Raw genomic sequence first — 13468 nt, forward strand, 5'->3', positions numbered from 1 at the left:
CACAACACCCGGGAGAAGTGAGCCGGACAGAAACGGAAATCAAAAACCAGCAAAGGCTTCCAATTTAAAAAAAATTCATCCTTCAAAGTGAACTCCCATTATAGTGCCAACAGGCCATTTTAACCCTGGGTAACCTCTTCACCAAATTATGTAGCAATTATACAGGGCCTTGGTGAGGCCACATCTAGAGTATTGTGTGCAGTTTTGGTCTCCTTTTCTGAGGAAGGATGTTCTTGCTTCCGAGGAAGCGCAGTGAAGGTTTACCAGGCTGAATCTGGGGACGGCGGGACTGATATATGAGGAAAGATTGACCAGGTTAGGATTGTTTTCGCTGGAGTTCAGACAAATGAGGGGAGATCTCACAGAGACTTATAAAATTCCAGCAGGAATAGACAGGGTAGATGCAGGGAGGATGTTCCCGATGGTGGGGGGAGTCCAGAACCACTGGTCACAGTCTGAGGATTTGGGGTAGACCATTTAGGACGGAGATGAGGAGGTATTTCTTCACCCAAAGAGTGGTGAGCCTGTGGAATTCATCACCACAGGAAGTAGTCGATGCCGAAACATTAAATGTATTCAAGAGGCAGCTGGATATAACACTTGGGGCGAATGGGATCAAAGGTTATGGGGAGAAAGCAGGATGAGGCTATTGAGTTGGACGGCCAGCCATGATCATAATGAATGGTGGAGCAGACTCGAAGGGCCAAATGGCCTCCTCCTGCTCCTATCTTCTATGTAAGCCCCTGCTCTTTGACAGGTGTGCATTGTACCCAAACCTACACCCTCATCAAGATTCCCAGAATAATTGTTTGATTTGGAAATGGATTGTCAGGAAGCTAAGATAAACAGAACAGTGCCGGAAAAGGGATGCACACCCATTAAGCCCTGAAAAAGGGGCTGGTGCTTCATGAGTGACCTTTCGCCAGCGATGATTCGAATGTGAACCTTTCAGCTGTTGCCCCGTCCACTGCGCTCTTACAGTGTTCCTTCGATATCAAACCGAAAGGTCAACTGAACAAAGTGGACGGTGTTCGGCACGAGTGACGTGAGCTGTGGAACAAAATCTGGAGATCGTTGGGGCGGAAGCGTGAACTTAACGACACAAATTCAGACTTCGATTCTCATGGTACTTCTTGGAATTCAGTGCTGTCTATTAAAGGACAATTGTTTTGGTCACCGTGAATCTGGGCGGTTTAGAAAGTTCTTCATTCGGGAACATTGATTGAAACATTTAGAATCATAGAATCCCCACAGTGCAGAAGGAGGCTGTTTGGCCCATCGAATCTGCACCGACCATAATCCTACCCTGGCCCTATTTCCATAACCCCATGTATTTACCCTGCTAATCCCCCCGACACTCAGGGGCAATTTACCATGGCCAATCCACCTAACCTGAACATCTTTGGACACTAAGGGGCAATTTACCGTGGACAATCCATCTAACCTAGACATCTTGGGACACTAAGGGGCAATTTAGCATGGCCAATCCACCTAACCGGCACATCGTTGGACACTAAGGGGCAATTTATCGTGGCCAATCGACCTAACCAACACATCTTTGGACATTAAGGGGCAATTTACTGTGGCCAATCCACCTAACTTGCACACCTTTGGACACTAAGGGACAATTTAGCATGGCCATTCCACCTAACCTGCACATCTTTGGACTGAGGGAGGAAACTGGAGCACTGGGAGGAAGCCCATGTAGACATGGGGAGAACGTGCAAACTCCACACAGACAGTGACCCAAGCCAGGAATCGAACCTCGTGAGGCAGCGGTGATAACTACTGTGCCACTGTATGGTTTAAGGAATGAAGTACTGGAGTTAACAGTGATAAAGTGGACCAGATGCAATGATGCCATTGACCTTGGAAGTGACTGGTCCAGCTCTCAGTTTGACCTTATTCTAATGCACTCACCGGCATTGTGTGTGGGCTGTCGGTTTTCTTAGTACTGTTTGCTTTGGTCTTATTTCAATGTTCTAGGTGAGAAGGTAGGGAGGCACTCACAATTGTAAGTCTCTGGCTGTTAGTCACTCAACTGGGAGAGTCACTTTGAGATGCATTTGTATGTATGAACAAAAGTCAGAAACTAAAGGTACCAATGATTAACCTAGGCTGGATCGATTCACTCCCATGACATTATGGTATCCATTAGACATTTTGAATTCTTGACTTCCTTTTGTACACTGTCGCAGTGTGGAAGATAGTGTCTGCACATTGCACACTTCAACAAAGCTATTTCACTCTTTTAATCGGTAACACTTTTAAACTAAATTAACTGGAATAAAACACACTCTATTACTGAATTCTAAATATTACATTGCGTGCCTCTGAGATTATTTATTAATCTGGTGGAATCCTTTCCCTGACTGAAATAGACTAAAAGATTCAATAAAAGCCTGAGATCGTGTGCTGCATGCAACTAAATATCAGTCGCAATAAACCAATGAATTCATTGGTCAGATGCAACATTTTTGTTACTCGTTCCTGGGACATGGGCATCGCTGGCCAGGCCAGCATATATTGCCCATCCCTAATTGTCCTTGAGAATCATAGAATCCTGCAGAAGGAGGCCATTTGGCCCATCGAGTCTGCACCGACCACAATCCAACCCAGGCCCTATTCCCATAACCCCACACATTTACCCTAGCTAATCCCCCTGACACTAAGGGGCAATTCAGCATGGCCAATCCATCTAACCCGCACATCTTTGGACCGTAGGGGGAAACCGGAGCACCTGGAGGGTGGTGATGAGCCATCTATTTCAACCGCTGTGGGTCTCTGTGCTGTAGGTACACCCACAGTACTGTTAGGGAGGGAGTTGCAGGATTTTGACCCAGCGACAGTGAAGGAACGGCGATATATTTCCAAGTCAGGAAGGTGAGTGGCTTGGAGGGGAATTTCAAGGTGGTGGCGTTCCCATGTGTCTGATGCTCTTGTCCTTTGAGGTGTTGGTGGTCGTGGGTTTGGGGCTAAAGGGATCAAGGGATATGGGAGGGGAAGGGGGGATCAGGATATTGAATTTAATGATCAGCCATGATCATAATGAATGGCGGAGCAGGCGTAAAGGGCCGAATGGCCTACTACTGCTTCTAGTTTCTATGTTTCTGACTAAGGGGCCTAGGTGAGTCGCTGCAGTGCATCTTGTAGATGCCACACACTGTTGCCATTGTGAGTCGGTGGTGGAGATGGTGCCAACTAATTGGTCTCCATCATCTTGGATGATATCAAGCTTCTTGAGATTAGGATTGATGAAGAATGAAGAGTTTCTCTCTTGCACACAGACATACAATTTCAGGCCGGCCCAGAGGCTTATTTGGAGGAAATCTTTTTGAACGTATTTTTGAACAGAGGCATGTTTTCAGAAAGGATGGGACGTCGCCAAAGAGTATGTCAAACACAGCTAGGATATGCTTGGATACCAGCTTCAAACCCAGCCTAGGTAAAATAAGAGAAAATGCTTATCACTTATTCGAAAACAACAGTTGTTTATGAGATGGAGCACTAACGGGTGTAAATCCACAGCATCTGGCTACAACATACACGGGGCAGAAATACCACAATTATTATCATCCATTTTGACCAGCAGCCATTTTTTACCTGCTACTGACTTTGATTTTGACTGGTGAGCATCCACTCTAACCTCCACATGATGAATCGAGAATACAGAGAATAAGGAACAGTAGCCACCAGTGGGGTGGAGCGGGAAGATTAGAAAGATAATTGCATTTATTTAGCACCTCATTCCAAGGCACTTTCAAACTGAGATATTTATTTCTCAGTGTTATTTTTCAGAAGATTAACACCATTCAAGTTAAAAGTTTTTTACTGGTGTCACAAGTATCCTTGCATTAACACTGCAATGAAGTTACTGTGAAAATCCCCTAGCCGCCACACTCCGGCGCCTGTTTGGGTTACACTGAGGGAGAATTTAGCATGGCCAATGCACCCTAACCAGCACGTCTTTCAGACTGTGGGAGGAAACCGGAGCACCCGGAGGAAACCCACACGGACACAGAGAACATGCAGACTCCGTGCAGTGACCCAAGCCAGGAATTGAACCCGGGTCCCTGGAGCTGTGAGGCAGCAGTGCCACCGTGCCACCCTTGATTCTTTCATGGGATGTGAATTGAATTGAATATTTATTATTGTCACACGTAGGCTTACATTAACACTGCAATGAAGTTACTGTGAAAATCCCCTAGTCACCACACTCCAGCGCCCGTTCGGGTACACTGAGGGAGAATTTGGCATGGCCAATGGACCTAACCACAGTATTTGTTGGCCCATCCCTATTTACCCTTGAGGGGGCAGTTAAGAATCAATCACATTGCTGGGGTCTGGAGTCACGTGTAGGCCAGACCGGGTAAGGACGGCAGATTTCCTTCCCTGAAGGACATTAGTGAACAACATGGGTTTTTACAATAATTGATGATAGTTTCACAGTCACTGTTACTGAGACCAGTTTTATGTTCCAGATTTATTGATTGAATTCCAATTCCACCAGGATGGGATTTGAACCTGTGGCTCCAGAACAGCCTGGGCCTCTGGATTACTCCTCCAGTGATATAACCACTACGCCACTATTACACCCTTTGCCAAGTTTGAAATATGATGAATTAGGAGATAGTATGCTAACATAGTATCATAGAATCCCTACAGTACAGAAGGAGGCCATTTGGCCCATCGAGTCTGTACTGACCCCAATCCCACCCAGGCCTTATTCCCATAACCCCACACATCTACCCTGCTAATCCCCCTGACACTAGGGTCAATTTAGCATGGCCAATCCACCTGACCTAACAATTATATTTTGCTGTATATTTTTACGTGGATTTATAATCAGGTGGGAGTATATGCAACTCCCGCAATGATTCCCAGCACAGGTATAACCTAGGCCGGATTTAGGGTGATGGGCTGGAATTTTCTGGCAGTTCATGTCTCACCTTACCATGTGAAGGATACAGCAGATACTCACAGTAACACAATAAGTTAAAATAGAAGAGCCCAGACTGCTGGCAACATCGAGGAAAAAGATTTAGTTCCAGGCTTTGGCCATTGCCAGAATACCAGAGAAAGCCCCCATCATTAGCTGTCGCCGCAAGATACTAAGAATTTGCACTCAAAGTTTCACAGTAATGGATGCTGACGACTTCTCAACCTCGTAACTCACTGCTGCTAAAACTGTTAGGTGAATGGGTGCGGGGTCACGGGAGTAGCCCCCAGAATAACCCAGCCACGATGGGCCAGCAACTTGCCATCGCCGCCTCTGCGAGTCGCTCCGAGGGTTATTCCCGAGACTGTTAATGAGACGCGGGAAGCAGATGTCAGCTCGTTACGTGTGGCGTCCCGGCACTGCCTCGGCTGCCAGCGACGGGGCAGAGTTGCCATCGCAGTGGGGCGTGAGGCAGTTATGGAAAATGATGGAGGTTGATTAGGCGAGTTAAAAAGGGAAGCGGCGAGAGAGAGAGAGAGAGAGAGAGAGAGAAAGAGGAACCGTTGAGGAGGTTCTTAACCAATGAGGAACTGGTGGATCAATTAAATAATACTTGAACCGTTCCCCGTGGCAAACTCACTTTCCTGGGGTTTCCTCTCTGGTGAAGTTGATTACTCCATCTGTACCGTGTAAAATAGTGCAACATTACAACAGCAGAATGGCTTACAACTTGCTCCTTTAAGTGGAGAATACATGCATATTCTACGGAAATCTTTCCTTTCAACAGGTCTGTTCTTCAATTCCCTCTTCATTTGACATGCCGTCCATTTCTGTCAGCTTTGCTAGTTTTTAGTCTGATCCCTCTTCGGTCTCTCTTCTGTAATCGTTCTCGCTCAGCTACTGGGCCCCCACTCATCTCCCGATCCTGATAGAAAGGCTCACATTCCCGCGTCACGTTTCCACAACCCCGGGAGGCCCCCAAGAGTCCTTTACAAACAGTGAAGTACCTTTCTGAGATGTGGTTCCCGTTGCGATGCAGGAACTGCGGCAGCCAATTGGCGAGCACAGCAGGATCCCACGGACAACGTTGCAACAACGACCAAAATAATCTGGTTCTGAGGTAACGGTGAGGCTATTTGGCCCCTCAGGTTCATGAGCCTCTTCTGTACCACCATGTTGATAGAGTGAGATGAAGTGGGGCGGGGGGGGGGGGGGGGGGGGGGGGGGAGAGAGGGGCTCTCCCCCCGCCCCACTTCATCTCACTCTATCAATATATCCAACTGTTTCTTAATAAAAGCCAATCACTGCGGATGCTGGAATCTGAAACCAAAAGAGAAAATGCTGGAAAATCTCAGCAGGACTGGCAGCATCTGTCAGGAGAGAAAAGAGCTGATGTTTCGAGTCCAGATGACCCTTTGTCAAAGGCATAGAAAGTGGGCCATTCACACCTTTTATTCTCTCTACGGGCTGCCATTAGCAGCCTTTCCCCTGGTTTCAATGGCTATGACTCATCTTTCATTCCCTCCCCCTGCAGTATAAATATCTCCCACTTTCAATGCCTTTTAGCTTTGACAAAGGGTCATCTGGACTCAAAATGTCAGCTCTTTTCTCTCCTTACAGATGCTGCCAGACCGGTTGCGATTTTCCAGCAATTTCCACCGACTGTTTCTTTCTCCCCTAGGTGTTTATCCAACTTCTCCCAAAATGCGACTGTGCTGTTGGGAAGGAAGTTTCTGCGGAATTCCTTATTGGGTTTATTAGTGACTATCTTCTATTTGCGGCCTCTAGTTTGGGATTCCCCCATGAGTAAATGTATCCACTCAACAGACTCCCATCATTTTAAAAGTCAATGCCCAAGTCTTCCCTTTTCTAGTGAATGCATTGGGACTCACCGTAAAAATTCCCATTGAATAGACCAAATAATCACTTGTTTATTTATTCTTTCATGGGGATGTGGGTGTCGTTGGCAAGGCCAGCATTTGTTGCCCATCCCTAATTGCCCTGGAACTGAGCGGCTTCCATTTCAAAGGGCAATGGAGAATCAACCACATTGCTGTGGCTCTGGAGCCACATGTAGGCCAGACCAGGTAAGGACAGCAGGTTTCCTTCCCTGAAGGACTTTAATGAACCAGATGGGTTTTTGCAACAATCGATAGTTATAGAACATAGAAACTAGAAGCAGGAGGAGGCTGTTTGGCCCTTCGATTCTGCTCCACCATTCATTTTGATCATGGCTGACCAGCGAATTCAATATCCTGATCCCGCCTTCTCCCCATATCCCTTCATCCCTTTAGCCCCAAGACCTATATCTAACTTCTTCTTAAAATCAGACAATGTTTTGGCCTCAACTACTTTCTGTGGGAGTGAATTCCACACATTCACCACCCTCTGGGTGAAGAAATTTCTCCTCACCTCAGTCTTAAAAGCTTTACCCCTTATCCTCAAACTATGACCCCTAGTTCTAGATTCCTCCACAATCAGGAACATTTTTTCTGAATCTACCCTGTCTAATCCTGTTAGAATTTTATAAGTTTCTATGAGATCCCCTCTCACTCTTCTAAACTCCAGTGAATACAATCCTAACCAATTTAGTCTCTTTTCATATGACAGACCTGCCATCCCAGGAATCAGCCTGGTAAACCTTTGCTGCACTCACTCTATGGCAAGGGCATCCTTCCTCAGTTAAGGAGACCAAATCTGCACACAATACTCCAGGTGTAGCCTCACCAACGCCCTGTACAATTGCAGTAAAACATCCCTATCCCTGTACTCAAATCCTCTCGCTATGAAGACCAACATACCATCTGCCTTCTTTGCTGCCTGCTGTAGCTACGCGCTTACTTTCAGCAACTGATGCACGAGGACACCAAGGCCTCACTATCCATCTCTCTCAGTTTACCCCCTCAGACACTCGCTTTCAATTGCAGATTTCACCAACTGTATTCAAATTCCACCAGCTGCCATGGTGGGATTTGAACCTGTATCGCTCGATCATTAGCCTGGGCCTCTGTGCTGCTAGCCCGGTGACATTAACCAGTACGCCACCGGCTCCCCAAAACTGATGGCCCTAAACGTAGCTGCTTACATTGGGTTCGTCTCGCTTCTCCCGCCGTTTGACCTTCTGTATCTCGTAGTCTTCCAGTAACGTCTCCATCAGACCCCTGGAGCGACCGGGCCCTGAAGCCTCCTGTTCTGTAGGCATGGGCTCTTGCTGTGTGGGAGGCACGGGGCTTTCTGCCGAGGGGGACGCTGGGCTGGACTTCTCAATTTTCCCTGCAATTAGACGAGTTCAATAATAACACCGAGGGTCAACAACATGCAACCAGATATCAAGATAAATGACACAGTAAGAAGTCCCACAACACCAGGTTAAAGTCCAACAGGCTTATTTGGAATCACGAGCTTTTGGGACCACTCACCTGATGAAGGGGCAGCGCTCTGAAAGCTCGTGATTCCAAATAAACCTGTTGGACTTTAACCTGGTGCTGTGAGACTACTTACCGTGCCCACCCCAGTCCAACGCCGGCATCTCCACATCAAGATAAATGATAAATGGGTGACAGTCAAACTTGAGGTAAATTGTAACCAGGGTTATGGCCGGAATTCTCCGGCCATTCATGCCGGCGGGATTCTCCGATCCTGCCGACAGCATACCCCCACCCGTGGGTTTTCCACTGGCGTCAATGGGAATTCCCATTGACAGCAACTGGACCAGAGAATCCCGCCGCTAGCAAACAACACGCCACCTCACGCCGGCGGGAAACACGTCTCTGGGAGACCAGAGAATCTCGTCCAGTCAGTTTATTAGAATTCACTCCAAACCATCTCGGCTTCTTCGATTTTCCTCAATTTTCAATTCCCTCAATTTTAGGCTCTGACCGGTTGCTAATATCAGAGCAAAAACAACATTATTGAAAAATGGAAGATGAAGTTTCCTAAATAGTAAGAAATTCGATCAGGACTTGATAGTTTGAATTATAAGGAGAGGCTGGATAGACTGGGACTGTTTTCCCTGGAGTGTAGGAGGCTGAGGGTTGATCTTAAAGAGGTCTATAAAATAATGCGGGGCACAGATCAGCTAGATAGTCAATATCTTTTCCCAAACGCAGGGGAATCTAAAACTAGAGGGCATAGGTTTAAGGTGAGAGGGGAGAGTTACAAAAGGGTCCAGAGAAGCAATTTTTTCACACAGAGGGCGGTGAGTGTCTGGAACAAGCTGCCAGAGGCAGATACAATTTTGTCTTTTAAAAAGCATTTAGATAGTTACATGGGTAAGATGGGTATAGAGGGATATGGGCCAAATGCGGGCAATTGGGACTAGCTTAGTGGTAAAAACTGGGCGGCATGGACAAGTTGGGCCGAAGGGCCTGTTTCCACGCTGTAAACCGCTCTGACTCTAAGGGCCCTATTTTACCATTGCGTCACGCCCGTTTTTGGGCACAAAAACATGGCAAAGTCGGGTGTGAGGCCATTAACGCAACCCACACCCGCATCCGCGCAGGTGGCCACTTTACTGAGACCCGGGAATGGCTGCGATCTGATTCGCGCCGGAAATGGGCGCAACGTCGATTTAAATGTATTTGCATGTATTTACATTGAATTAATGAACTGCCCGCCCAACTTTATCAGCGTTTCCCCCTTTACCACCGCGTTCTCCAATCCGGAATCACGCCGAAATGAACATGCTGAATGAAAGTCTGTTTCGGGCGCTCCAGCTGCTGAAGAGGCGAGTTCACAGCTTCCAACAGCTCTCTGACTCAGATCGGTGGTGGGGTGGGGGGAGGGGAGGGGGGGAGGCAGGTCAGATCATTCTCTGGTTGGGGGGGGGGGAAGGGAGTGAGGCCAGATCACTGTCTGGTTGAGGGGGGGCGGGGGAGGGCCGATCGTTGTCTGGTTTTTGCGGCGGGGGGGGGGGGGGGGGGGGGGAAGGTGGGCCAGATCATTCTCTGGTGAGGGAGTGGGGAGGGAGGAGGTGGCGGGTCAGATGATCCTCTTGTTGGGGCGGGGGAAAGTGAGGCCAGATCATTCTCTGAGGGGGCGGGGGAGTGAGGCCAGATCGTTCGCTGGGGGGGTGGGGAGGAAGGAGGCAGATAAGATGTATCTCTGGTGGGGGCGGGGGGGGGGGGAGGCCCGATCGCTCACTGGTTGGGGGGAGCAGATGGAACTCTGGTGGGGGGGGGGGGGGAACGGGGAGGGCAGGGGGGTCCACTGCCACTCTGCGGGCGATCAGTGGGGGGGGAAGGGAGCAGGGGGTTGTGATCGGTCTGGGTAGTGGGGGGGGGGGGTGTGGGTGGATAAGGGGGACAGTGATGTCTGTGGGGACCATCACTCCCGCTTTTCGCTCCCGGGCCGCTTTCTCCGCTTTCTGCGGCCCGGGAACGATCTGACACGGGCGCGCTTTTTCAATTTTTTTTCTCACTGTGCATGTTCAGAGCTCCGATCATTTCAGGAGCGATAAGCCCCGCCCACAACGTGATTCAGACCCGCGATTTTCTTTTTCAGGCTGAGTGCGTATGGGGGCGCTAGAGAACAGGTTTCCAAGTCGGATCTGAATTGCGCCCAGATTCAGCACTTAGAATCAAAATGGCAAAATTGGGCTCTAAGACTAAATTGTGCTCAAGCTGCTCTCCCTATTGAGAATTATATTTTGCATTGGTTACAGCGAGATATAAGTTTAGTGCTCCCTCCACTCCCAATGGGTCACCGCACCTTAAAAAGAATGTAAGTCAGTGACTGAGGGATATTAAGCTCTGGCCTGCCCTTCCTTAAACCACGGCTGAACTTACTCTATTTGGAGCTCGGTCTGTTTTTTCAGAAGACGCTGAGTGAAAAAAATCATCATTCTTACGCACTGCCAAGTGAGGAGGTTGAGGCAGTTACGTTAGCCACATTTAAGACTTACCTTGATAGGCATATGAACAAACAGGGAATATATAAAGTTATTAGTTACAAGTAAGGCTTACATTAACACTGCAATGAAGGTATTGTGAAAATCCCCTAGTCACCACACTCCTGTGATCGGCGCAGGCTTGTAGGGCTGAAAGGCCTGTTCCTGTGCTGTACTGTTCTTTGTTTTCTTTGTTGAATGTGGATCCTGGTTGCGTTTATCAGGACAGGGCTGATCTGATGTCAGTAGCTACGTCATCGCGCAGTGGGCCCCCTCCTGCCTCTGAGGCAGACGATTGCGTTTCCAAGTCCCACTCCAGGAGACCTGAGCACAAGCCTTGACTAGCCCGCTGCAGTGCTGAGGGAGTGCTGTGTTCCCAGAGGCACTGCTTCTTTCAGATCAGCTGGTTAAAACAAGGCTCCACCTGCCCTCTCAGGGTTCTGTTTCAAAGAGAAGCAGCCACCCCCCCCCCCTCACCCCTCACTGTGTCTTGGCCAGTCTTCACCCTTTAATTCACGTCACTCTCAGTGGGAGCTTGCTGTGTACAAATTGGCTGCTGTGTTTCCTACATTGCGTCAGTGAACCGTTACTAGTTGGGAAACATTTTTTTAATTCATTCAATCGTGGGACATGGGTGTCGCTGGCTGGCCACCGTTTATTGTCCATCCCTAGTTGCCCTTGAGCAATTGGTAATGAGCTGCCTTCTTGAAACGCTGATTGGCTTGCTGGGCCTTTGAGAGGGCAGTTGAGAGTCAACCACATTGCTGCGGAGTCACATGTAGGCCAGACCAGGTAAGGACGGCAGATTTCCTTCCCTAAAGGGCATTAGTGAACCAGGTGGGTTTTTCCGACAATGGTTTCATGGTCATCCTAAGAAGTTTCACAACACCAGGTTAAAGTCCAACAGGTTTATTTGGAATCATGAGCTTTCGGAGCGCTGCCCCTTCATCAGGTGAGTCACATGGTCATCAGTACATCCTTAATTCCAGATTTGTTTTGTTGAATTCAAATTCCACCATCTGCCACGGTGGGATTTGAACTCGGGTCCCCAGAACAGCTGAGTTTCTGGATTAATAGTCGAGTGATAATACCACTAGGCCATCGCCTCCCCATTGGGATACCAAGTGCAGTGTTGTGCAGATACATTGGCCAGGATTTTACGACCCCCTCCCCCTCCCCTGCCGCCCCCATGGTGGGTTTTCCGGCAGCTAAGAGGGCTCGCCATTGGCCGCCAGCAGAATCTTCCAGTCCTGCCGAAGTCAATGGCTATTTGCACTGCTTGCCGGGGGTGGGGGGGGAGCAACCTTTGGTGGGACTGGAAGATCTAGTAGATGGCACAGTGGTTAGCACTGCTGCCTCACAGCGCCAAGGACCCAGGTTCAATTCCCGGCTTGGGTCACTCTCCGTGTGGAGTTTGCACATTCGCCCCGTGTCTGCGTGGGTTTCCTCCCACAGTCCAAAGATGTGCGGGTTAGGCAGATCGGCCATGCTAAGTTGCCCCTTAGTGTCAGGGGAAATAGCTGGGGTAAATGCGTGGGGTTATGGGGATAGGGCCTGAATGGGACTGTGGTCAGTGCTGAATGGCCTCCTTCTGACTGTAGGATTCTATTCCACCAGCAGGTAGGGCGAGGAATAACTTGGTTGAGTTTCTATTTTTGACCTGCAAGGATTAGGAGGGGGTGCAGATAAGCAAGTGGAGTGAAAGCCACAATGAGGTCAGCCATTATCTTATAGGATAATGGATGAGGCTCGAGGGGCTGAATGGCCTCCTGTTCCTCCTATTTCTTATGATTCTTGTCCTTGGTGTCCTATTTTGTCCCTGGGATTTCATGGGCTTTCTGAACTCAGAGTTAATAAAGGCTGCCAACTTTGGTTGGATAAATTTCACCAGAAACTTGTTACAGGTGGTGGCACAGTGGGTTAGCACCGCTGCCTCACAGCGCCAGAGACCCGGGTTCAATTCCGACCTCGGGTAACTGTCTGTGTCCAGTTTGCACGTTCTCCCCGTGTCTGCGTGGGTTTGCTCCGGCTTCCTCTCACACCCCAAAGATGAGCAGGTTGGGTTGATTGCCCCTTATTGTCAGGGGGATTAGGAGGGTAAATACATGGGATTACAGGGATGGGGTCTGGGTGGGATTATTATAAGTGCAGGTTCGATGGACCAAGTGGCCTCCTTCTGCACTGTAGATTCTATAGGTTAAAGCTGTGCAGCTGTGACAGTCACGTGCTCTGCGGCAATGATGAACATGAACAGCGATGTCGAAGCAGTGAAGCACAATTACTGAGATTGATCAAGTATTTTCTTGTTGGAGTGGGGACGGTGTTGAGGGACCTCGGGATCTGAAGGATTTAAAAAAATTAGCAGCTTTTCACTGTAACCAGCAGAGGGCAGTGAAGAACCAGCATCAACAGCACTGAGCTCTGAAGGCAGGCAAGTGTCCAATGTGTCCAATTTTACAGCGACGGACCCTCCCACCTGTGTTAAAGTGTTATTATATACAATCATTGTATCAGCAACTCGTACAATCAGAGTCACAGAAGGAGGCCACTTGACCCATCGAGTCTATGCTGGCTCTCTCACATCTGTCCTAAAGTGTGTTGAGCCGAAATGGATGTGATTTTCTAGTTGGGGGCCCGAGCTT

General features: G+C 48.6%; 1 protein-coding gene across 2 annotated transcripts in view; it reads right to left on the reverse strand.

The window, feature by feature from the left end:
• LOC144494767 (A-kinase anchor protein 2-like) overlaps positions 1-13468 on the reverse strand; it is a 172391-nt gene that overhangs the window by 6672 nt on the left and 152251 nt on the right. For both annotated transcript variants that reach the window (XM_078214078.1, XM_078214077.1), the window contains exon 3: positions 8025-8212. In XM_078214078.1, the coding sequence (XP_078070204.1) occupies positions 8025-8212 (188 nt within the window). The remainder of the gene's footprint in view (positions 1-8024; positions 8213-13468) is intronic.

This window comes from Mustelus asterias, chromosome 6 (assembly GCF_964213995.1).
Source record: "Mustelus asterias chromosome 6, sMusAst1.hap1.1, whole genome shotgun sequence".
Classification (NCBI taxonomy): Eukaryota; Metazoa; Chordata; class Chondrichthyes; order Carcharhiniformes; family Triakidae; genus Mustelus; species Mustelus asterias.